Genomic DNA, 25,422 nt, shown 5'->3' with positions numbered 1-25,422 from the left:
TAATCTTTTTGCTAATTATTTATTCACTAAAAATTTTATCTAACCTAATTTACCAAACAGACGTGGCTATAAACCTCTGTTGACCTATGGAAAAGAGAAGAGGGAGTAGATAGAAATTTTTGGTATATTCTTTTTATGCTGTTAATTCTCCTTTGTCTTCACCAAAGTAAAAGAAATGAAAAGTAGCGGGAAAAAGCTGAAGAAAAGAAAGTAGCATAACCCACATCTCAACTTTCGGTGCTGATGGATTTGTTTTTTAAGAAAAAATTACAATTCAATAACGGTTTCACAAAATAATTATACAAATAAATACAGATTAATAAAAAAATTTATTACTTTAATTATTAATATTTGTAAGTTTACCACTGATCTGAATTTTTTTTCAAAAAAAAAAAAAAAATACTGAATTGATATTTCTCCTTTTTTCTGTCCTTTTATTCTTTTTGTTAAAATAAATAATAAAAAAAGAAAAAAGAAAAAGAAAGATAGGGGAGGAAGAGAGATATCATGGGGACATATTTATGGTAGGTTGAAATTGACTCAATCTTACTTAGTGGTATTGCAGAGGAGAGCTTGGTTAGGCATTGTTAATTGCAACAATGAAAGGTGTCAAGATTTTATTTTTATATTTATTTATTTATTTATTTTGTGTAGGGCTTTCTCTTCTATTTATTAATATTATCAAAGTGAACTACAGGCTTTTTTTTTTTTTGGATCCATGATATGTGGCATATTTAGATTATCATATTCTTTCATTTTTGAAGCTCGTGTGTCCTGCCCTTTTTTTTAAACTCTCTCGTTGTACTTTTTTTTTTTTTTTTTTTTTTATTATATTTTTTCTTTACCTAGATCAATTTAATCTTTTTCATGCATAATCTAAACACAATTACCTAAAAACAAAAGGGCTTCATAGGCCCACAATTGAAAATTGTACCCACTGACGGGACACAATATAAGATTCAAATTTGAACATCACATCCGATAAAATTACAACACAAACAAACAACACCCTTTAAAGACTCATTTTGATGAGCAACAACCCTATTATTATAAGTTTGCCATTACCCTATTTTTAGGTATTTTTGGTCACCAAATCCACTAAATGGATCATGGATGTGACCCAACATTTAAAGTATATTCAATTATCCAGTCAACCTGCACATGTGACACAAACTAATCAAAATAACATCAAAGGTTAACCAAAAAATAAATAACATCAAAAAAGGAAAAAATAAATAAAGTACTTTATAAAACTAGAACAATCTAATGGAGTACAGAATGATATATCTGAATTCAAGTATAAAGAATGTTTATATTGTCATCTTCCCTATGCAACAACAAGGGTTCTGTAACTTTGAAACAAGATGGCTTATATATATATATATATATATTCCAAAATCATGCCCTTGATTTAGCTCTTCCCAAAAACACTGATGGTGATTTACTCAGTATTGACTCGCCAAATGGGATAAAAAAAGAAAAGACTCCCCAAATCACCATCCTTTATCCATCTTCCAAAGCAAATCCCTCGTTCCGATCTCTTGAAGCTCCTTCAAGAATCAAAGGTTAACAATCATGAAAAGATTAATTTCTAAACCCCCCCCCCCCCTTCCCCCAAAAAAAAAAAATTCCCCATAACATTGTTGAGAATCATTTGGATCAATCTGCTAGTTGTTGTGAAGGCATGACAATGAGTTAATACATTCAACCAATGCTTATGAAAATGAGATGAATCCATTTTGAATGCTGTGCGACACTAAACTGAAACAACTCTTTCCTGATCAAGTCTATCATATTGTATCATGTGCTTTTATACTATAGTATTTTATTTGGATGGTCCAAGTTCTTTCTCCTCCAAAATTGACAAAAGTAAAAAATAAAATATAATAATACACAACATTAGGTACGATAAAAAATTTCCTCCTTTGGATTTTAGGCTAAGCGCAATATCAACTTGTTAAGAAGTGTATTATCATATATGCCACAATCACTTAGATGGCCATGCTTCCATGTTATAGCATTTGTAGAAAAATTCACCCATTTTTTTTTTTTTAAATCCCTTTCCTTTATATTGCAACTTCTGTAAGACAACATTTGAAAATTTGAGAAATGACATAAATAAATACCAAAATTTGTAGGCAGCAATCATAATCTGAGAAAGCTCCAAGGACCTGTTCCAGTCCCTATCCTGCAAATGCATGAGTATGTGTTAAAGCAAGCTTCAGTTGTCTACACTAAATTAAAACTGTCTTATTTTCTTTCTTTCTTTCTTTTTTCCCTTTGATTGTTGCACTTTTTTCTTCAAAACATGATATAGAAAATCAACAGCATTTTTCTTTATAAATTTTTTCCTTTCCGGTGAACCAAGAGAAGAACAAAAGAAAGGAAAATGGAATGGTAAATGAGAGAAATTACCTCCAAAAGCCAGCAAATGCACGCAAACTCATGAAGATGGATAAAGCGATCCATATACCAACAAAACCAAAACTTGCAGATAGTAAAAACAAGCAAAGTGTGCTCACAACTGAGACCAAAACCTGCACAAGGACACAAGAAGAATATAATCTTCGCATGCAAATTCTGTATAAACAGTGTGTAGTTCTGAAGGTGCATATGGAGAACAAAAAAAATCAAAATCAAATCATGTACAAGTTGGAGACTGGAAGAAAAAGAAAGAATTCTCAGATTTCTTTTCCTCCAACTTCAGAGCATCCTAATGGATGCTCTATAGAACGAAAACAATGAGATCTTGACAGTATAAATAGGTACATAACAGCGAGCAGCCAAAAGGTTATAGACTTGCCATGGAGTAGGCAGAATAAACAAAATCAGATGCTCCAAAGTTGACTCCATCAAAAACAAATGCCAAAGCATTAATGGATTGGGTCCCTGCAACAAACTAAAGAACAAGGCCAAAAAAAATCAGCTTCAAAATTATCTGAATCTATTAAACTACTAAAAATCTTTCCATTAGAGACGCAGAGAGAGAGAGAGATACCGGGATGCCTAATCTTAACATTTGCAGAACATCGGGGTCATCAGTAAATAATCTTGATCCAAATTGTAATATAACAGCAACAACGACAGAAAGAACGAGGCCCAAAGCCAAACCCAACTGTAGAGTCAAGCCATTAAAATGCAAAACATTAGAAGGGTCGAAAAAGGAATTTGAGTAATGATTGGGTAAAGAAGTAAACATACCTGCAACACACGAGATGCAGTTGCTGTGGCCTTGTCAAGATCCTTTCTTGCAAATGCACTTGCAAGAATAGCCTGAAAATAAATCAAAATGACTACATATTCAGCTATTGAGATAATTTAAAATCAGACATGTTTTCAATAATTTGATGGGAGACAAGTTAGAGCAAAAAGAAAACGATATTATACACAGTAATTTCAGAAAGGACAACTGCGCATAGACTCAGAAAACAAAATGTGGTTTAATCAATTAGTTCTAACCAGGCGGGCAGGGCCAAGAAAACTAAAGGTTCAAAACCTAAAAAAATTAAAAAACAAAAAAATAAATAGATTGTTAACAGATTTGGTCAGATGCTTGGGTAGCATAACAAGATTAGAGGCACAACTAGACCTATATTTCTACTTATTCCTCAATTCAATTGTTGTCTCCAAAATCCTTAATCGATGGTCCCATTAGCATTAGTCGTAATTAGCCTTACAGATTCTACAATTTTAGTATGCAGAAAGGATATTTGAAAAGAAGCTGTTTGTACGTGAAAGTCTCGTTCATTCTCATTCTAGTACAGTGAGGTCTGAAGGGGATATTTATGCTTTAGTAAACATTGTAGGCAAATATGACCGTTGTTGAGATCTCGCACTCCGGTGAGCAACGGTTGGAGAATGGATGCTCAACGGAGGAGGAAGATCACCTGATCCGAAGCACAAAAAAAATTAAGAGTACCTCGGATCCAAGCGATGAAACAATGGCTGAGCCAAACTCAGAACCAAAAGAGGATGGTGCTAAATACAACCATGGAGACAGATCGAAGTGGGACAGGAAAGGCACATGATACTGATTGCGGCCACGCAATCGAAGGAGGACAACCTCAAGACAGCAAAGGGGCATCTGGGGATTGATGACCGGAACCCTTTACCTAACCACATCACTACCCATATGGATTTGCTCATCTGGAATTGTAGAGGTGCAGGGAACAAAAAGTTTAAACGCAGCTAGATATGGAGAGACAAAGGTTCTTATGTATTTTTTTACAAGCCAGATATGCTGGTTCTTATGGAGAGACAAAGGTGGAACTAGCTTCCATGGGTATGTTTTTCAACCAGATGGGATTTACAACTTCAGCTCATGTTGATCCTATAGGCCGGAGTGGAGGTATTTGGATGATCTGGAACCCAACTTCTGTTAATGTTAGAGTAACTGAGGCAAGCTCACAACTTATCACGGCCAAGATAGCCAAGCAGGATTACCCTGAGTGGCTTCTCTCCGCAGTTTATGCTAGCCCGCTGAGCAGTAAGAGGGAGGATCTGTGGGAAAGTCTGGAGCACATTGCAAAGCATAATACTAAACCTTGGATGGTAGCTGGTGATTTTAATGACTTTGCTAGCCAGGATGAAAAGAGATGCCTTACAGGTACTTGTCTTAGCAGCCAAGACCAAAGGCGAACCAAAACTTTTGCTGATAGGATGAATCGGTGCAATCTTATGGACATGGGATGTTCTGAACCATGGTTAACCTAGACGAATAACAGACAAGGATGGGCCAACACAATGGTAAGACTAGACCGAGCTACGTGTAATAGCGAATGGAGAACCAGCTTTCCCGAAGGACTGGTTCGAAACCTTCCACGAACTTACTCTGATCACTCACCAATGATGATATTTACTCAAGGTATGTCCCCTTACACCCCTTCTTGTAAACTTTTCAAGTTTGAGGCTGCTTGGATCTCTCATGAAGAATTCCAAGCAGTAGTGGAGGAAAATTGGTCTCTGATCACTCACCAATGATGATAATTACCAAGGTTCTCTTTTATCTAAGTCAAATAATTTTGCTTACAAAGCCAGCATTTGGAATAAAGAGGTTTTTGGCAATATCTTTCGTAGGAAAATATGGTTGCTTGGGAGGATTGAAGGGATCCATAAATCCCAAACAAATATCTATTCCCACAACCTTCATGTGTTGGAAATGGATCTCATTGATCAGTATAATAAAGTTCTGTACCAAGAGGAAATTCTTTGGTTTCAAAAATCTAGATCTAAGTGGATTATCCAACGGAATAGAAACACCAAATTCTTTCATCTCCTCACCTTGACTAAAAGGAGGAAAAGAAAAATTGATGTGTTGAAAGGTGAGAATGGTGTTTGGGTTGAAAACCCTGATGCTCTGAAACTGATGGTGTCTAATTACTTTACTGATTTATTTACTCAGAGTACTACCACCATGTTGCATCACTAGAATAATTTGGCTCCTCATACTGTTAGTAGTGATGAGAATAGGGTGTTGATGAGCACTGTCACCATTGAGGAGGTTTGGAGGGCTGTGAAGAATATTAAGGCTTTCAAAGCCCCAGGTCGAGATGGCTTCCAGGCTATTTTCTATCACACTTATTGGCATGTGCTTGGTCCCTCTGTGTTTGAATTCATCAAAAACTGTTTGACAACCACTCCATTCTTGCTACCATCTATGTTACATGGACTCGGGTACGGGTGTCGGGTACGGGTATGTATCTAGAGGTCGGACTCATCAAATCATAAATTTAAGGATACGCGGACTCGGCAAAAAAATGTCATATTTTTATATTTTTAATCTAATATGTGAGATAAAATGGTATTATATTTAACTTATAGTGTCAAAATGACATTTATAGCAATTATACAACAATATGTACATATAATAATAGTGTTATATACAATTATATAAGAAGTATCCGTTGAAAAGTATCCGACACATATCCCATACCCTTGTCCGAGTGTCGGGTGTCCGACACGGGTACTTGATTTATTTTGAAGAGTCCATGTAACATAGGCTACCATTAATAGAACCCTGGTTGCGCTTATTCCCAAAATTGAAAACCCTGAGATTATTAAACAATTTCGGCCCATCAGTTTGTGCAATGTGACCTACAAGATCATAGCAAAAATTCTGGTTAGTAGAATTAGACCTCTTCTTTGCAATCTTGTGAGACCTAACCAAAGTAGCTTTGTTCCTGGCCGATCCACAACTGATAATATTATTATCTCTCAAGAAATTATCCATACTTTAAAGTCTAAGAAAGGGAAAGTGGGAGGTATGATTCTCAAAATCGACTTGGAAAAAGCTTATGATAATATCTCATGGACTTTCTTGAATCAAACCCTTGATGAGTTTGGGTTTGATAAGAACCTCATTGATATGATTATGTGTTGTGTAACTACTGTGAGCACAGCTATTTTGTGGAATGGTGAACCTTTGGAGGAATTTAAACCTAAGAAGGGATTAAGGCAGGGAGATCCTCTTTCTCCCTATTTGTTTGTGTTGTGCATGGAGCGGCTGTCTAACATGATTAGTGTTAAAGTTGCAAAAAAGACATGGAAAGGCATTAAACCCTCTCGAGGGGGCCCATGCCTAACCTATCTCTTTTTTGCTGATGATTTAATGCTGTAAAGAAAAGCGGATATGCGAAATTGCAATACAATTATGACCACTTTGGAAGAATTTTGAGAGATTTCTGGGCTTAAAATCAATACCCACAAATCCAAGGTGTTTGTGTCTTCTAATATTGATAGAAGAGTTGCCAGAGATTTGAGTGCTAAGTGTGGCATTCCCTTAACTTCTGATTTAGAGAAGTATCTGGGAGTCCCTCTTCAGCATGGGAGAGTTACTAGAGAGCATTTCACCCATATTCTTGAGAAAATGCAAAAGAACTTAGCTGGGTGGAAAACCAAAGTGCTTTTTCTGGCTGGTAGAACTACTCTTATTCAAGCTGTGAACTCTGCCATCCTTGCATATACTAAGCAAACTACTGCTGTCCCAAAGAAAATGTGTGATGAGATTGATAGACTCAACAGAAATTTCTTATGGGGTGATACCCCAGACAGAAGGAAAGTCCACTTGGTTAAGTGGAATATGGTTTGTAAGCCTAAGATTGAGGGTGGGTTTGGTTTAAAGAAAGCTAGAGACCAAAATTTGGCCTTGCTGGCTAAACTTGGTTGGAAACTCTTGAATTAAGAGGATAGCTTATGGTGTACTGTCCTTAGAAACAAGTACTTGAGCAACACCCCCTTTTATAATTGGCCTACAAAGAAGAATGCTTCCTTTGTGTGGAGGAGCATTCTTCAAACCAGGCATATCCTTAGAAAAGGGGTGAAGTGGAATATTGGCAATGGTGCTTTGGTAGATATTTGGAAAGATTGGTGGTGTGGGGATAAATCCTTTGAGGATGACATGCCCAATCCACCCCAATCCATCCATACATCTGCTGCAAGCCTTGGTTCAGTGGTTGAGTATTTGAATGATCAAGGAGGATGGGATGAGGCAAAAATCAGTTTGATGCTACCTCCCAGTATCGCCACTGTTGTCTTGAACACTCAACCTCCTGTTAACTCTCTCTTGGATAGTCCTAATTGGAGAGGAACTCAATGTGGTGAATTCTTTGTGGCCTCTGCCTATGATCTAATCATTGGTCCTCAAAGGGGTGAAGCATATTGGGGTTGGCTCTGGAAATTGAGACTACCACAGAAACTTAAAAGTTTCATGTGGCTAGTCTTACATGGAAAATTGTTAACTAACCAAATGAGGATGAAAAGGAGGTTCTGCCCTGATCCCATCTGTCCTCACTGCTGTGGGTGGAAGATATGCAACATCTATTTAAAGGCTGTTAGAAAGCTAAAGAAGTATGGTTGGCTTTGTGTGGTAGAAACTGGTATATTGATATGACCAAGCAGACTTGGCAACAGTGGCTTCTTTCAAACTCTAAAAATAAAAGTCACTTTAATGACCATGCCACTTGGTCCTCTGTGTTCATTGTGACTTTATGCAAAATCTGGAAAAACAGGAACTCTTTTGTTTTTGATAATATCTCTCCTAACTGTAATGACAGTCTAAAATTCATTCTTGATTATTCAAGAGATATTGACTGGGCTTTTAAAGTTTCTATTATTAATCCCAGGCCTGCATTTAAACTGATTCACTGGGTATTACCTCCTGCAGGCAAACTCAAACTTAATGTGAATGGCAGTAGAAGACTGGCAGATGGAGGAGGATTTGGTGGAATCTTCAGAGATGAAACAGGCAGCTGGGTTTGTGGCTGCTATGGGAAGATGGACAGTGGCACCAGTTTGGAGACAGCTGTGGGCTCTCTACAAGGGTCTAACAGTGATATTACAGGAAGGGATGCATGGAGTGGTCATCGAAACTGATGCACAGCAGGTGGTGCAACTGATGGAAGTAGATGTAGCAGACAAATTTCCATTTAAAAAGGTTGCTGGAAGATGCCAAGATCATCTTCAGGGGTTGTGAGTGCACCATACAACATGTATTCAAGGAAGGGAACCTGTGTGCCAATGCTTTGGCCAAACTTGGAGCTGAGCAACCTGAAGATATTCTGGTGGTGAATGATCCACCAGCCGAGATCCGAAGCTACCTGGCAGCTGATATGATAGGGCTCTCTAGAGAAAGAGCCTAGCTTTGTTTACTTTCTGATGTACCAAAAAAAAAGAAAAGAAGCTGTTTGTCGTGGGAATCAAAATTCGTGTTATTTGGCTGACGGAAGGTTGATGCCACTCAAGGAATGAAGACTGACAGGAGGTCAATGGAATTAGAGTGAAAACAAGTGGATTGTTGTGGACTACAAAAACCAAGATTGAGAATGCATATGAGGTACTAGCTGCAAGACTTCTGCCTTGAATCTTGTATTAATCCCTTTCATACAGTGGATTATCTTGATCAGTTTTACCCTTCAAAAGGGTTTCATGTAAAAAATATGTGTGTTCATATTGTGCACAATTTACTCACATTATTATCATGGTTAATACATTCACACACTCGCAAATAAATTTAATTGGTAGGTATTTTCATTACCAAGTCTACTGACACTCTGTAGGCCGGATTGAGTATCCATTGTGTATTTTCACTATAATATGTTTTTGTCAGACTAAAGAATCGCTCCGTACTTTTTCATGACTTTTGTTCCTTGCAGAAGTGCACTTATTTTCTTGTTATTATTAAATGTATTAAGAATGGCATCAATGTACACCATGGCTATTGCATCAAACTTAAAAACAATCTGGGAGGAAAAAAAAATTCTTACTTGTCCAGCAACAGCTAACCCGTCGGCAAGCAAAGAGGCTGCCAGCCAAACCTGCAAGCAAATCTGAAATGCAGCCATGGATGTTGATCCCAGCCTTGCAGCCATGGAAGCTGCCAGAGTCACACAGAATGTTGCAGCTATTACCCTCATCAATAACAGAAACCCTGATTTCAGAAAATGAATGAAAAGCCATTAGTTAATGGGAGTGCATTCATCAGAAAAATTATATCACAGCCCAAAAAGAACTTATTCAATGTCACTTGTGCCTATATAGGACAAGTTATTCCCATATTATTCAAATAACTAAATTAGAAAAGCTATTCAGTCTCATTCCAGCACTGAGCCCTTTGTATAAGGAATCAAAATAGTTATAAGTCAGGCTCCATTTTGGAAAATTAAAAACTTTTGGTGGTCACGAATGTACTCAAAAGAAGAAGATAGCACCAATTTAGAACAAGGTGAGAGAAAGCAGATAAGAAGGTTTGATCATGCGCATGAATAGCAATGACTACAATAGCAGGGAGCAATTATGAACCCTCACCATTTTTAAGAAACCGACTAAATTGTAGATCTTTGATACTTGGGGGTAAGAGATCAACTTGTCCCATTAATCTCCACAAGAGTACGAGGGAGATTAAGTACCTGCAAATACCATAAAACAAATGACGAGCAATGAAGGCACCAAGAGATGCAATGCCTCTGACAATATATTTTTGGCAAAACTGGTAGATGAAACATGATTGGAAGAAAGATTAAACTTACTGGGAAATAACATGCGCAATAGCTGCACCACTAACACCCATACGGAATACGAAGATAAATATTGGATCCAAAATGATGTTTGCTCCATCTCCTAGCACTGCGTATAACCAGAAAAAGTCAATCAGATGCAATATCAAAAGTCCATTAATATATATATATATATATATTCATGTTCAACAATTACCCAACAATCAAAACTACTTGTCAGTAATATTAAAGAGAGCACACTTTTAGTCAATAGACTAGTATAGGGAAGACAGTTGATATATATTTTGGGATAAAATACACATATGGTCGCTAAAGAATGGGCTCCATGTCACTTTGGTCATCCAAGATTCAATTTTTTAACATATATATATAATAAGAATTTAAGAACTGTAAACCACAAACGAAGTTGCACCCAGTGCACAAGGCTCCCACTTATAGTAGGATGCAGGAGAGGCAGTAGGTAAGCAACCTTTCCCCTTGGTCCAATTGATCTGTATAAGTGATCCACCAATTGTACGGTTGACATGCCACTTTTACCCATAATAGAAATACCATCATAATTATAATAGACCAAGATGAAAGAATTATCAAAATTACTAGAACCCCAAGGCATGCCTGGTAATGTTCATTATATCACAAGATAATGAAGGAAAGGATTATGGAGGCATACATGTCATCATCATCCCAAAATGACCTCTTTTTAAATTCATTGAGTGGTGATTAAAATGTCCTCAAAAATTGTAAAATGTTTTCTATTGATTCAGGGTGATTCCAGACACACCATGAAGACCAAAGGTTCCATTTTGTTTACAGAATAATATGACGTACAAGTCCGACTCTCTACAATCGAACCAACACCCAAAAAAAAAAGAAGAGAATAAAAAATATAAAAACACTATTCTGAAAGCCTGGTGCTGATAATCTATGTGCAACATATACAGACTTGTTTTGAAGTCAAAGCAATGACAAACATGTTTCAATTTCTAAATCCATAGAACATCCAACTGCATTCTCAACAAGTCATGTTGATTTGGTCACTAACACATCAAAATCAATAGAAATCAGTAATACTTGCAGAAGGTAAAGCTTTGCCCACTACTTAAACCAAGAAGGAAAAATAAATAAATATAGAAAGAGAAAGGCTTGTTTACAGGTTGCATATAAAGGAGTTTTTGTATCCTTAAATCCTCGAAAGACCCCTTGCATGGCCAAAGAGAGAAGAACGGCAGGAGCACCGAGCGACCTCAATGTCAAGTATTGTCTTGCTGGATTTAGCATTGGAGAATCCTAAATGGACAAAAAAGTACAACAGTTAATATTTATTAGTTAATAATAGTAAACAATACATAGCAAGAACATGTGATGATAGTCGTGCCAGTATTCAGCTTCAACTTCAGCATCTTCAAAATTTGGATTTAAGAAGTATATGCCAATAACAATTCAAACCAATTCAACCAGATAGTGGAGTGCTTGGTCTTAAACTCCCAACTTTAAATAGTTCTGGTCTCTCAGACATGAAATAGAATAGTGGAAATCAAAATAACAGTATCATTATACCCTTTCAGAAATTCGGCTCCATTGAATCTTGGAATCAGTAAGGTAAAAGAAAAGAAGGATAAGGAAAATAATCCATCTACATTCTAAGGACAAATATATTTCTTTTAAAGACACAATGCTACTAGTCAGGGGAGTAGGATTTGTCACGTATAAAGGTGAGGACTAGCATTTCTTCTTCTTTTTTTTCCTTTTTTTTTTTTTTTTTTTTTTGTTGAACAAGTGTGTTAAAATTTACCATCACCTACCACACACTCACCTACTACACTCACCTACCACCACCATCCACTACACCTACATCTATATAAGGAACCATTTGTAATATACAGAAAATCAACACACAATCAATCAATAATACATAAATTCATACATAAATTCTTACATGGTATCAGAGCGGGTTTAGAACCTAATATTTTCGCTTCACCGGCGGGCGGCAACCTCACCTTAGCCGTCCGCCGGACCTCAACCTAACCCGCCAGACAATTGTACACATACCTTAAAATTTCTTCGAGTACTACCACCACTGTTGACCTTAACCCGTCGCTGCAGTTCCTTCACTCTGATCAACGGCTGGACACACACACTACCGGCACCATCGCAGCCACCTTCGGCATGGCCAACCTCATCGTCCAACACCTTCCCTTCACCATCTCCAGCAAAGAGATGTACGCTATCTTCGGCAAGTGCGGCGCCATTCGCCAGATTCGCATCGGCACCAACAAGGACACCAGCGGCCCCGCCTTCGTCGTCTACGAGGACATCTACGATGCCACGACAGCCGACGATCATCTCTCTGGCTTCACTGTCGCCAATCAATACCTCATCGTGCTCTACTATCAACAGGCCAAGATGGGCAAGACGTTCGATCTCTTGGCTCAGGGTAGTTTGGTGGAAGTTGAGAAGAAGAAACCCTTACCATATGGTGCGCCTGCTACACTGGAGCGGGAGTGGCCAGGCTTGGCTGAGACTCGATTCCAAACAACCATCGCTCTCTGGGCACCATACGATTTGTACGGACATTCAACTTCAAATTGCCCCACGGGACTCCTCGCCGGCGATTTGTACTCTATTCTATTATTCCTGCTTTTGAAAATAAAACAAAAGGAAATGAGTGAGTTGGTTGAGGTGGACACCCTTGTTCTGTGGATAGCCTCAGGCACTCTCTCTCTCTCCACTCAAGGACACCCACTAGCCTCACCCACTACTTTGTCACTTTTCCAACCTATCTTCTGTTACCTTTTGCACTCTCCTGACCGATTCCCTCATCCCAAACGCTTTCTACCTTAATATATTATTATTCTTATTCTTATTATTATTATTATTCTTATTAAAAAAAATAAAAAAATAAAAAAAAAATAAAAAAAAAAAAATTTCCAAACAACATTGCTGTTTTTCACCAATCCGTGTGATAAAGATTTACACACTAAACCTTACCTTATTTTATTCCTCTCAGGGATCAACCCCGATCACAGTTACAAAAAAAAAAAAAAAAAAAAAAAAAAAAAAAAAAAAAAAAAAAAAAACCACACAAGATCACCATCACAACACCAACAGATTTGTTTTCTTTTCTGCAGACGGCCACCCACCGACCTACTCTGCCGCTGGTCTCTTTTTCTTGCCTCCGTCCTGCGCGGCCCTTGACGGTGTTGCCTCCGTGCTTCCTAGACCACCAAGCAAGTTGCCTCCTCCCTGCTCCTCCACTGCCGCATATGGCGGACCTCCGAATCGGAACATCACGGTGGCCTTCCGCTTCAGCTCTTTGTTTTCTGCCTTTAGCACACTTATCTCTGCTCGCGCATCCTTATACATGCGTTGGAGCAGAGCCAGCTGGGAGTTTAACTGTTGCACCTCATTTGTCCTGCTCTGCAGCCGGTGTAACAAATTTGTGACCGCAGTCATGGTTTCCACGCATGACTTCAGAGTATACTGATTGGCCTCAATATCAGTTTGCACCGCCATTTTTTGCTCCACCGACCGCATCGGAAAGTTCAACGGAGCAAACACAGAGGTGTTTGGTTGAGGTTCACTGGCCACCGCACCAGTTATTTCTCTTGTGGACTCATTCAGTTCTGGAAAGAGCGTAAGCAGCCCACGGGAAGAGGAGGCCATATTCTGGTTAGCTGGACGGGAAGAAGAGGCCATGTTACTGAGTGTTTCAGAGACGGGTTGGTTACAGAGTGTTTACAGAGTATCTTTCTCAGCAAAACGAAGAACTTTTCAGAGGTTTCTCTCAGTTTTTCTGTCTCAGCTTCTGCCTCAGCCTCAGCCTCAGCCTCCGTCTTGGTTAAATAGCCGAGGCAGCCACGCGTGTCGCGCGCCACTTGACGCTAGACGACAAACGGGCGCGCCAGCCAAGGCACTCACGTGCCTCGCCATCATATCTGGCACGCCTTTTTATGGATTGGGCACGCCTTTTGATGGCACGCCTTTTGAAAGATTGGGCACACCTTTTGAGGGTGCGACTTTTTAAGGGTCCGACAAGACTCTGTAAACTGTCCCGACATTGATTCCGGTTAGTTTCTACAACGGTCCAGCAAGACTCCGTAAACTGTCACAACATTATCTGCTACAACGGTCCGACATGACCCCTTAAACTGTCTTCTATATCGGTCTGACACCGCCATCCAGTGTCCTCTACACCGTTATGACACCACCATACAGTGTCCTCTACAACGTTATGACACCCCCATACAGTGTCCTCTACAATGTTATGGCACCACCATCCAGTGTCTTCACCAATGGTCTGACACGACCATACAGTGTCTCCTATCCTTTGTTATTTTTTATGTATTTTCTTGTTTTGTTACTCTCTCCAAACTCAAGTTGGTTAGTTTCTATCCTCCTTGAGTTTGCGGGGGGCTGTTAAAATTTACCATCACCTACCACACACTTACCATCACCTACCACACACTCACCTACTACACTCACCTACCACCACCATCCACTACACCTACATCTATATAAGGAACCATTTGTAATATACAGAAAATCAACACACAATCAATCAATAATACATAAATTCATACATAAATTCTTACAAAGTGAGGACTAGCATATGACAAAACTATAGGATCCTCTATTGTTCTTCACAAATTCAATATCAATCCAAGCCACGGCCCCTAATGTACCAAAAAATCAATATCAATCTGATATCCCTACATATCTTGAAACCAAACGAAATTGGCAGTTACATAGCATTAAACCAAACTCCACTAAAAAACAAGACGATGGTCATGGGAGAATTTCAACTGGCTTAAAAGAAGCTCCTGTGAGTTGATATGTGCTATGCAGTTTCATAGTTCACATGTGAATTTAAAATGCGAGGTCTAAACCTAACTCAGTTGATGAGAACAACAATGACGAATGATCTGATTTTCCAAAACTCATTTGCTTTGGATTTGTTTACAGTTTCTATCATCACCAAATTTGTATTTATGTGCTAAGCCCTTCATTTTCTCCTCAAGCGCCTTCGATTAAAACCAAATCAATCTTTACAAAACAAGCAACTGAATTCAAGTAACTCTAATAATACAAAATAACACTTACAGATTCAATGCCCATGTACTCCAATATTGGTTTTGCAGCAACAATTAGAAATAAAGCTTGGAAAAGGCCAAGAACAGCTCCAATAACCAAAGCTGATGAAGCGGAAGGAATATGCCTTCTCTCATTAGCACTGGTTGGAGACTTGTATGTATCTGCTTTATCACCACAAAGCCAAATAATGTTAAAACTTAAAATCAACAATATAATTTGGAAACTCATGTATAGTGAAGGTCCCATAAGAATGCAATTTATTTGCATACCAAGCAGCCCTTTAAAAAAATAAGACAAAAGAAGAAGTGAAGCATACCAACTCTTGGTATCAACTCTTCCTTTTCACCATCTCCCGAAAAACTCCTTTCGGGTATTTCAATATCATTCTCTTTATGAATCAAACTTCCAACTGCATCTTCCTCAGCAACAAAAGAAGTTGTAACACTAACAAGTGGGAAGATCGCAATCTTCGATGCTTGATTAAAAATAGCAATAGCAACTCCTACTGCAGCAAGCTCCACGGGACCTATATGGATGATGAAGTAAAGCGGAAAACAAAGATTAATTAGGATATGGAAATAAATAACTTAATTTTCAATTATATTATATTGTAAGTTAATGTATGTAGGAAGCTAATACAGTAAGCACATGGTATATACACCAGATAGATGGACAAGACCTACTTGGGTGAAAAGGGGATTCTTGACCCGATTATGTTTTTACAAAACTTATTTAGACCAAAGGGCCTCCTTTTAACTTATTTACCAAACCATGTGAAAGCGTGTTTGTTAAACACGATTTCTACCTTCTTTTGCCTAAATAAAATAATATCTAAGAGTGCAATAAAAAAATCCAAAAAAAAATATGTATTTTGCTGAGAGCATGGATGCTAACCATGCCTTCTGAAATTTGTTCTTAGCGCCTACGTTTTCAGCCAATTTTTAGCCTTTTTTGTGAAGAAAGTGTGGTTGTTAACCACGCTTACACTTTTTACATTATACATACATATATATATATATATATATGCCAACACTGAGCCATTAGAACTCTCTATTTTATTTTTCTTTCCTCTTTCTTCTCTCAATGTTCTATTGAAAACGTCGTTAGCAATCACGCCTGCAGCACATATTTTGGATTTTTTTACTGTGCTCTAAATATTATTTCGAGAATGGGTAGGAGTAGTACTAATAGAAGATAAGTTGAGAGAGAATAGCTTGAGATGGTTTGGTTATATACAACGGAGACCAACAAAGACAGTAGAGAAGAGATGCGATATAGTGACGGTAGATGGTAGTATTAAGGGAAGGGGTAGATCTAGATTAATGTGGACTAGTGTTAATAAATAGAGATATGAATCTCCTTAATTTGACTAACAAAATGACCTTGGATAAAGTCAAATGGAGAAGAAGGATTCATGCAGCTAACCCATTTTATAGAACTTAAGGCTTGGTTTGGTTTGGTTTTTAAATATTATTTTATTCCAACAATACAATGCGAAATAATGGTTGCTAAACCAGCTTTCAAAAAATTGTGTCTAGTAAATGCGTTTTGACGATGATAAATAAGTTGAAAAGGGACCCTCCAATTTAAATAAGCTCTCTAAAATAAATATATAAAAAAAGGTTCTCAAGTCAAGATCCGCGAAAAAAGAGTGGTTGACAACATGTGAACATTTATGCACCATTTTTTAAGAGACATTTTGAATTCTTGTAAAATTATAAACCTCTACCCTTTATATTATTTCAATAACATTATGAGATTACAGGCTAGAACTCAATAGATTAATGCCCATTTAAATTAAAACTTGGAACATTGGTCTGCTAGTCTTATATATCCAAACTTCCACATACCAAGAAAAAAGTTCCAAATTCCAAAATTTAATTTCTTGTTCTGTGTAATCTCATTGAAGCAACCAGGGCATATATGGAAGTGGAACTCAAATTACTCTTCTAGTTAGACAAGTATATCATAGACCAATGGAGAGAGAAACATATTCATAGCTTCACATTTATCAACATGCATGTAATGTCAACTAGGATCAACTAAAACACAGAACAAAATAACAACGAACGACATACCTATATGGCCAATGAAAGCTGTGTCGATTAGAGAAGCTATGGGGTCTGCTGTTAAAGCTAGCGCTGCCGGGAATGCAATAGTTGCTATATCCAGACCCAGTTCATCCTTCTTGAAGACATCTCTAAACAAAATGTTGTATAACCACCCATTAACTTCAAAAATAAAAAAAATAATAATGAAATAAAAAAATCTTTTTACTCCGTAGGCCATCTCCAGCCGTTAAATATTACTAAAATTTGAGTAAAAGCTTAAGTGATGGCATACTTGTAAACTTGAAAGCTACAAAATAACTTAAAAAAAATTTTGAGTCTCCCTCGATTGACTAAAACTCAATTTGATATAAGTTTGAGTCAAGAAGTGGAGAGATTTTTGTTGTGATTTTTACCCTAATTTAAATTTGATATAGGCTTGAGTTAAGGGTTGGAGATATAGTAATTAACAATGAGAATAATAAAAGCCTATATGCACATATTGATAAAAATAAAAATAAAAATTGCTGGGATATAGATAATTACACACAGAAACAAAAACAAACAAATATGCATCTAATGCACATAGTTATATTATTCAAACTATTTAAAACAGAAACAATTTGAATTTGCAAAAAGGTTACTTTTCACTGCATAACTACATAAATCCACCCCTAATATTAAGCCAAAAGACCTAAAACTCATGGAGATTCAATATGTGGGGGGGGAAAATAAAGAAATCCAAAAGCAACAATATATAGAATGATAGATGATGCCTGGTGTTCTTGAAGAAAACCCACAGAGGCATCTTGTCAACACTCTTTCTCATATACAAAATAGCATCTACAGCCATCAGTTGGAAGAAGAAGCCCTCCTCCACATGAAGCAATTACAATCAAGATCCCATAACCCTAACAAAATAACACCAAAATTTCACAAAATAAAGCTATACAGACATCATCTTTACCCTCGAGAACCACATGTTAAAGGCCAATAAATTGGTCAATTCAAAATTCTCCCCATATAAAACAAGAAAGAACCCGGAAGGCCTACTTGGAAAGATAGTAGAATACTGCAAAAACCAAATGAATAAATGCTAACAGTAAAGCAAATAGACATGTATTATACCAATAAAGAAAAAAAAAAAAAACAAATATATGTGAAGTGGGATGTATCGTACAACCAACCATGTAGACCCAACCGTTCATATAAAACCTCCCTCGGTTGTGAAAGTCGCCAAGTCTTTATCGTCAGTCAGTTGAATATGAATTTTTGTGTATAGTATAAATTTGATGACAATTTTTATAATATTATATTGACTGTAAGACTTTTTCAAATATTAGACCTTCATTTTGAATGTGAGTTGATTTTATAATTTTATAATTTTTTTTAATTATTTTAGTTTGTGATTAAAATATTTTATTTGAAATAATTTTTTTTAATTTTTATAAGAAAAAAAATAAAATAATTATCAACAATTTTGATTTGGTTTAGTTTTAAAATTATAATTTAAAAGTGAAATTATATTTTAAAAGATAAATTTTTTAAATGAGTTTAGAAAAAGAAAAAACTTATTTGATTATGAATTTTAAGAGGGAGATTTATGACCTGGTACAGGCCGAGCTAGTTAGGGCCCGAGTCAAGATTTTTGCTTGGTTAGATGTAAGATACGCATTGGAGCGAGGTTTTAGCCTGGGCAAGTTGGGACAAGTCTGAGGCACTAGCCCGATCTGGAGATGTGTGTTGTGCTAAGTCGAATGAAATTTGTCCTTAAAAGACCAGGTTCGATCGAGCAAGAGCTCATTGTGGAATGTGGAGCTCGGTTGAGCCCACACTCCAATTTGATCGATGGGACCGAGTAGGTAGTGCGATCCCAAGGAAGGGTTATGGCGCCACGCTGGGCACAGCTCGGTAAGAAGTGTTATGTGGCATGTTTGGTTTGCAAGAAGAAAATTCCGTCGTTTGTACATGTTAATACCGTTAGGTAGTTTTGCCATTTGGTGTTTGGCAGTATTTGATCTTACACGTAGAAGAAGGTAAGAGGAGAACATATCCACGCGTCAAGAGGAAGACGGATAGAGAGGAGCGCGTAGAAACTATATAAGCGGTGTTGCACCTCCATGCATAGGCCTGGAACTTCTGATTATCAAAGCTACCTATCCTTTTGTCTCCCGTCTCTTTCTTTCTCTCTGAGTGTGTTAACTTGACCGTCGGAGGGTATTCCGGCCAACACCCACTGGGTAGCTCACTGTCATTGTGTTTTCAGGTTATTCGGAGTGAAGCGAAACTTGGACATGAGGAGTATAAAGAGCGACAAATATTTCCTCCTGTACAAATTTTAAAATAAAATAGAAAAATGAATTGTATTTTGAAATTGTTTTAAATGTTAAAAAAAAAATTAGGGTAAATATTTTTTACTGTAAATATTCATTTATTTTTTTAATGTGCATTGTATTTACTATATTTGTACACTATATTTTTTAAAATAATTTTCATTTTAAATATTTTCTTATTTTATTTTATTTTTATTTTCTTATTTTATTTTATTTTTAAAAAAATATTTAATTCTTTAAAAAAATTAAGTTTTACAAATTTTAAATCGTCCATATATATCTAAATAATAACAATTTATTGGGCCACCACTTAAAAAAATTTAAAAAAAAAAAAATCTTCAAAATTTTTTTAAAAAAATCTAAAAAAATATTTTTCAAAAAAATTAAAAATAACAAAAAATTTGATTTTTTTTTTTGTTTTAAAAATAGAATTTGGAAAAGAGTTTGAAGTTTTGAATTTTGAAAAGAGTTTTGAAAAAAAATTGAATTGAGTGTTTTTGTTGTGAGTTTTGAATTTTTTTTATTGGAATCATGATTCCAAAATTAAACGAAACGTAACCTTTTTTTAAAATTTGATTCATATAAGATATCACAATATAACTCAATGAATTACATCATAGTAATGAAAATAAAATAGATTTAAACTATTGACCTCTTAGTGAAGTGTAAAAGTTCTAGCCAATCGGGCTAATCCCATTACTTAATATTCAATAATTTTGTTAGGAATATAGAAATTAATCTTAAAATAGAACACATTCATAAATAATAAGATTTTACAAAAGGAGCGGCTATTTTTATTCCATTTTACTCAAAATACACTCCATTCTATGTATAATAAGGACAAAAAATGAAATGTATTTGGAACAAAGTAGAGTAAGATACATAAAAGATAGTGCATTTGGAGTAAAATGGAGTGAGAATAACGATTCTCTTTTACAAAATATGTAAATGGGATGGTACACACCCATTGTATGCAGCTTGTTACATATTTTTTGATAAATGTTATATATTTTTGCTACGTATTTTTATTTTTATTTTTTATAGGAGTTGCAATAATTTGATATTTAAAAATGAAATTATGCATTTTGTGATAGGAAGTGTTACTTTATTTTTGTGATAGTGTTGCACATATTTTATAATCACAAAATAATTATGTAATTGAATTATGTGTTTATTATTAAATTTATATTCCATGATTGCATTCAATGATAGACCTTTTTTTTTTTACCAATGTTAGCCCCGGTTTGGTTTTCTTTCTAGGCTAAAAAATCACAAAAGGACAAAAAAAAATTGCCATTCTAAAGCCAAAAAAGCTAAACAAGAAAACCAAACAAACAAAAAAGTCACAGGCTAAAAAAGTCAAAAAACCAATTAAAAAGTCATTGCCGAACGACCCCTTAAATTGATTGACACTAATATAGATAATGTGAAAATACAAAAATTGGCAATGTAAAATATATGATAATATCATTTTTTTTCATTCATATAACTAACAAATTATTGATAAAAAAAATATTAAGTGTTATATAAATTAAAATTTTAAAGAAACTTAATATAATTATGTCAAAATTATAAAATTTATTATATTTTTTTAATTGTTAAGAGAGTTCAATATAATTTACCCATCATGATGTAATTAAAAATTTTAAAATATATGAGAATTTTTAAACAATATTTTAGTGTACTTTTAACATATGAACAATTTTGTTGGGACAATAATCTGAGTTCGAATTCTCTCCTTGAGGCCTCTCCTTCAAATCCTCTATGCAATGGTTGAGATCTGGCCAACCAGATCCAACGGTTATAAAAAATAAATAAAAATTGAAAAGTAAATTCTCCTGCCCAAAGCTATACAGCCTCACACACACTCCTTCTCAACCTGACACACACTGTTTCTCCTCCACTGAACCCACTCTCACCGGTGACCCACTCTCAACGGTGACCCACTCTTCAGCGAGTTCTTCTTTCTCTTTCCCTGTCTCTCTCTCTCTGTTAGGTCCTCTAATTTGGGACCTTTGGGCTTCCGATTATGGGTCTTCTGGTCTGTAGACTGATTTGGGACCTGGAGAATTAGGACTTCTTTAGAATGCTTTTACCACTGACTGTGATGGTAATGTGGCCCTAGAATTTGTGTTATTTTCTATTCTAAAATCTACTCAGTGTAAAAAAAATTGTGGCAAGTCACTCTACTTGGTGGAGCTCTCTCTTTCAATCTCATATTCCCATCAAATGAATCGGACATCTGGATGTTCAGTAAGTTTCCATTAATATGAATCATGGGTTTGGTTGTTCATGGGGATGTTCATGTTGGAATTAGTGTCCATTTTTTTTATAAGAATTTGTGTTAAAAGTGATGCAAAAAAAAACAAGAATTAGCTATTTCCTTGATGTTCCTGTAGTGCGCAATGTTCCCATTTGTTTATTAACAATTGCACAATGTGAATGCACATAGCACTAGTAAAAAACTATGGACACCAAAACAGAACAGCATGAACAACATTTCAGCCCAATTAACAACTATGAACACTGTAACAACCACAACCTCTGATTTATGTTAATTCGTGGTTAAATAAGCTTAATATGTAATTAAGAGAAATTCTGAATTAAATTACATGTGTGTGTTGCCTTGTTTGTGTTTATATCTGTTTAACGTAGAAATATATGTTTATGTTTTTGTTTCTGTCTCGGCTTGCAAATTGAAAACCTTATCGACATCCGATTTAGAAATTGATTTGGTATACGTGTTATTGGAATTTTTAGAATTTTTATGGTAGGTTCAATTGAAATTCAATTCGGAACGAAATAATTAGAATAATTAATGCTTAATTGATTAGTGGTAAGCCTAATTAATTAATCCACTAACCAAACCTATATAAGGCTTCTATATGCATCTCAACTCACCTTACTTCATCATTTTGTTGATACCAACCGCGAGAGAGAAAATGAGGAGATTAGAGCCAACTTTGAAGAGAATTGAAGTCAAGCTAGCAACTACTACAGAAATTGAAGGGAATTGGTGAGATTAAGCTAGAGATCACTAGAATTTATGGAATTGTGGACCCTAGGTAAGGAATCCACCCTTAAGCTTTATGTTAGACTCACTCAAGTAAGGAATTAAGAGAATTAAGTGAATCAATGCATGAATTAAACTAATGAACTAGAAGAGAAGAGCAAATCATGCATGTATGTTCATTTGATCATAATTGAAGTTATTTTCAAGAGAATTCTCACATGCATGTTAGTATATTGGTTTTGTTCAAGGAATTCAACATGTTTTAGACCTAAACATCTCATTTGATCATGATTCGGAAACTTGAAGCTCAAATCATTTCATGCATGTCATGTTCATGTTATGTTTTCACATTTTGAGCTTGATTTTGTACAATTGCATGTTATTGAGCCTTAATTTTGAGTAATGATTCTTACTTTATGATGTTTTGCAAGTTTACAAGAGTTTCCTTAAGTTTTTGGCCTAAGAAACCATAATTTACAGCTTTGGGGTTGAGTTTGAAGCTTGGAAACAATTCTGGAGACTCCAGAATTCTGCTTCCACTCTCGAATAACAAATCCTGCACTTGAATGACCATCTTTATTTTGCACTTCCGCTCGAGCAACCAAAAATACGCTCGAGCGTAAAATGCATGCTCTCAGAAGTTTGCGTGTTTGGCAGACCGCTCGAGCGAGGGCATGAGTCTCACGCTCGAGTGAGAGTCGAGTGAGCATCGAACGGAAAAAACAAACAACCAGCACTTTTACAAAGTTTACAAACTGCTCGAGCGAAGAAATGTGCGCTTGAGCGACCATTCGCATTTTGCATGTCCGCTTGAGCGAAACCCCTGTTTTCAGTAATTTTTGTTAAGTGTTTTCAAGTGAATTTTAGCATCCTCATTGCATCCTAGGCATTCCTAGCCTAAGATTAAGACACCATAATGAGGATAAGAAGTAGAAACACACCAAGAGAAGAAAAAATTAAGTTAATGTTTCCAGGTGTGTAATTCAATACATGTTCGTTTTGTAACTGTGAAGGTCACGCACCGTAAGACGTCTGATTTGCCTTTTCTATCTGTTTGCCTTGGACCCCTCTGTTAATTGTGAGTAATAACTTTGTAAAACCATGTTCAATTATAAGTATTTTCTGAATGATATAAGATGATCTGTTTTTGAAATATTATTTTCTATATGAATGAATGGTTGTCCAATATTTCTTAAATGTATTCATGGCATTCTTAGCTTCAGATCACATATGTTATCTGTTCTGTTATGTCCCAATTATGGGTCAACTGTACGTCTCATGAGCCAACTGTTATGGATCCTTATGTATACGTCCCATTTATGGGACAACTATACGTCTTATGAGCCAACTGTACCGTCTCCGTACACGTGAGTCAACTGTATGCCTTTATAGCTATGGTCGTTCTTTATGGGTCAATTGTTTTTACTAGTGCTAATGAATGGGCCACATATGTTTAACTACAAATTCTGATTATAAATATGATTCTGAATCTGTATCTGTTATGACCTATGATTTCTAAACATGATTATGAATCCATTTCTGATAACTACTGAATTCTGTTTTTTGTAACTGTTATGGACAACATTCATTAAACCCTTTACTCTGTTATTATTAACTGGGCTCCAGCTCACTATTTATATTATGTACGTAGGTGACCAGGTACGTGACCAGGTACGTGACCAGGCCTAGAGTTGATGGCCTAAGATTCTGTTTTTATCAGCCAACCACAATGCCTCCCAGGGAGGTTCCTTTTGATGTCAAGGATTTATTTTTATTCTATTTATCTGTACTTAGGCTAAGTTTCTTTTCGACCTTATCTGTGTAAATGCGTGACGTGAGACCAATGTGTTTATGACGTTACATGTATATATATATATATACATATAAGTTTGTTTGAAAATTTTGTCTTATATATGTCAGCACAGCTCAATGGACTATGTATGTTTATATGTTGTTTCTGCAATCCCTAATTATATGTTATTCTATTAAGAGGCCTTTGGTAATCCAAGGATTACTGGTCGGTTATGACGCTAAACCTATAGGGGCGGGTTTGGGTCGTGATAGAGTGGTATCAGAGCACGAGTTATACCACACGCAAAAGTCCATGTGAGCTGTAGGATGTCTTAGAAAAGAATTAGGAACATTTCATCTGCATGTGTGAATATGTGCTAATCTTTATAACTGTGGAAACTGAATTTGAACCTAAACAAATGAAATTGAAAGAAACGGACAAGATTATTCCTATGTTTATTCTTACCTTGTCTTTTTATAGTATCATGGAAAATGCAAGAAATAATGATACAAGCGAACCCTCAGAGGCTCGCATGAGCCGTATAGAACAAATGCTTGCAGCTCTCACTGAAACACTAACACAACAACTAAGGCAGCAACCTTTGCCTCCCCTGCCACCACCAGCACAACATGAGTCAGATAACAGTGACATAATCAATCTGACTTAGAAGTTTATGAAGATAAAACCGCCAACTTTCCTAGGAGGTATTGAACCGTTAAAGGCTGAAACATGGTTGTTGGAAATGGAGAAATTGTTTGAAGTATTCCCCTGTTCCGAGATTCATAAAGTTCTTTTGGCCACCTACACCCTAAAAGACGAAGCCCGGAGATGGTGGTTATTGGTCCGAAATAGTAACGAAAATATGACATGGGCTCAATTTAATACGATCTTCTATGACAAGTACTATCCGCAGTGCTTCTGAGACCAAAAGGTTTCAGAATTTCAGAAACTTAAGCAAGGCAATATGTCTGTGGCTGAGTATAAGGCCAAATTCACTGAACTAGCTCGATTTGCGCCTCATATAGTAGACAAGGACTACAAGAAGGCTTGAAAATTTGAGGGTGGATTGGATTTAGATATATTAGATCGGGTAGAAGTCCTCAACCTACCTACGTATGTGAATGTGCTTGATAGG

General features: G+C 36.2%; 1 protein-coding gene across 6 annotated transcripts; it reads right to left on the bottom strand.

Moving 5' to 3' along the window:
* Positions 1-891: 891 nt before the first annotated feature.
* LOC114312750 (protein DETOXIFICATION 42) lies at positions 892-18,409 on the bottom strand. Of its 6 annotated transcripts, none has more exons than XM_082893168.1 (14): positions 17,926-18,409; positions 17,180-17,301; positions 15,418-15,627; positions 15,111-15,262; positions 11,162-11,297; positions 10,023-10,119; positions 9,802-9,902; positions 9,261-9,424; positions 3,202-3,273; positions 2,999-3,115; positions 2,804-2,899; positions 2,416-2,537; positions 2,127-2,188; positions 892-1,550 (listed from the first exon to the last, which is right to left on the bottom strand). In XM_082893168.1, the coding sequence occupies exons 1-13, from the start codon at positions 18,000-18,002 to the stop codon at positions 2,146-2,148; spliced, it is 1,509 nt and encodes a 502-aa protein (XP_082749294.1). In that variant the 5' UTR covers positions 18,003-18,409; the 3' UTR covers positions 892-1,550; positions 2,127-2,145. The 6 variants fall into 6 exon arrangements, with proteins under 6 accessions (XP_082749294.1, XP_082749295.1, XP_082749291.1 ...); XM_082893169.1 differs by having other exon boundaries at positions 892-1,155; XM_082893165.1 differs by having other exon boundaries at positions 15,111-15,265; positions 17,926-18,327.
* Between the last annotated feature and the right edge of the window lie 7,013 nt (positions 18,410-25,422).

The sequence above is a fragment of the Camellia sinensis genome, chromosome 10 (assembly GCF_055761805.1).
Source record: "Camellia sinensis isolate YWXY chromosome 10, ASM5576180v1, whole genome shotgun sequence".
Classification (NCBI taxonomy): domain Eukaryota; kingdom Viridiplantae; phylum Streptophyta; class Magnoliopsida; order Ericales; family Theaceae; genus Camellia; species Camellia sinensis.
Note: the sequence above shows the minus strand (reverse complement) of the source record. Positions and strands in the feature narration are given on the sequence as shown.

Bases quoted from the DNA above. Each gene is read 5' to 3' on its own strand.
- LOC114312750 (XM_082893165.1), bottom strand. From the start codon at position 18,002: ATGGCTGTAGATGCTATTTTGTATATGAGAAAGAGTGTTGACAAGATG. The intron at 9,425-9,801 runs GTGAGGGTTCAT...TTCTGAAATCAG, and splicing joins TAGTCGGTTTCTTAAAAATG to GGTTTCTGTTATTGATGAGG. The intron at 2,189-2,415 runs GTAATTTCTCTC...ATGCATTTGCAG, and splicing joins GCATTTGCTGGCTTTTGGAG to GATAGGGACTGGAACAGGTC.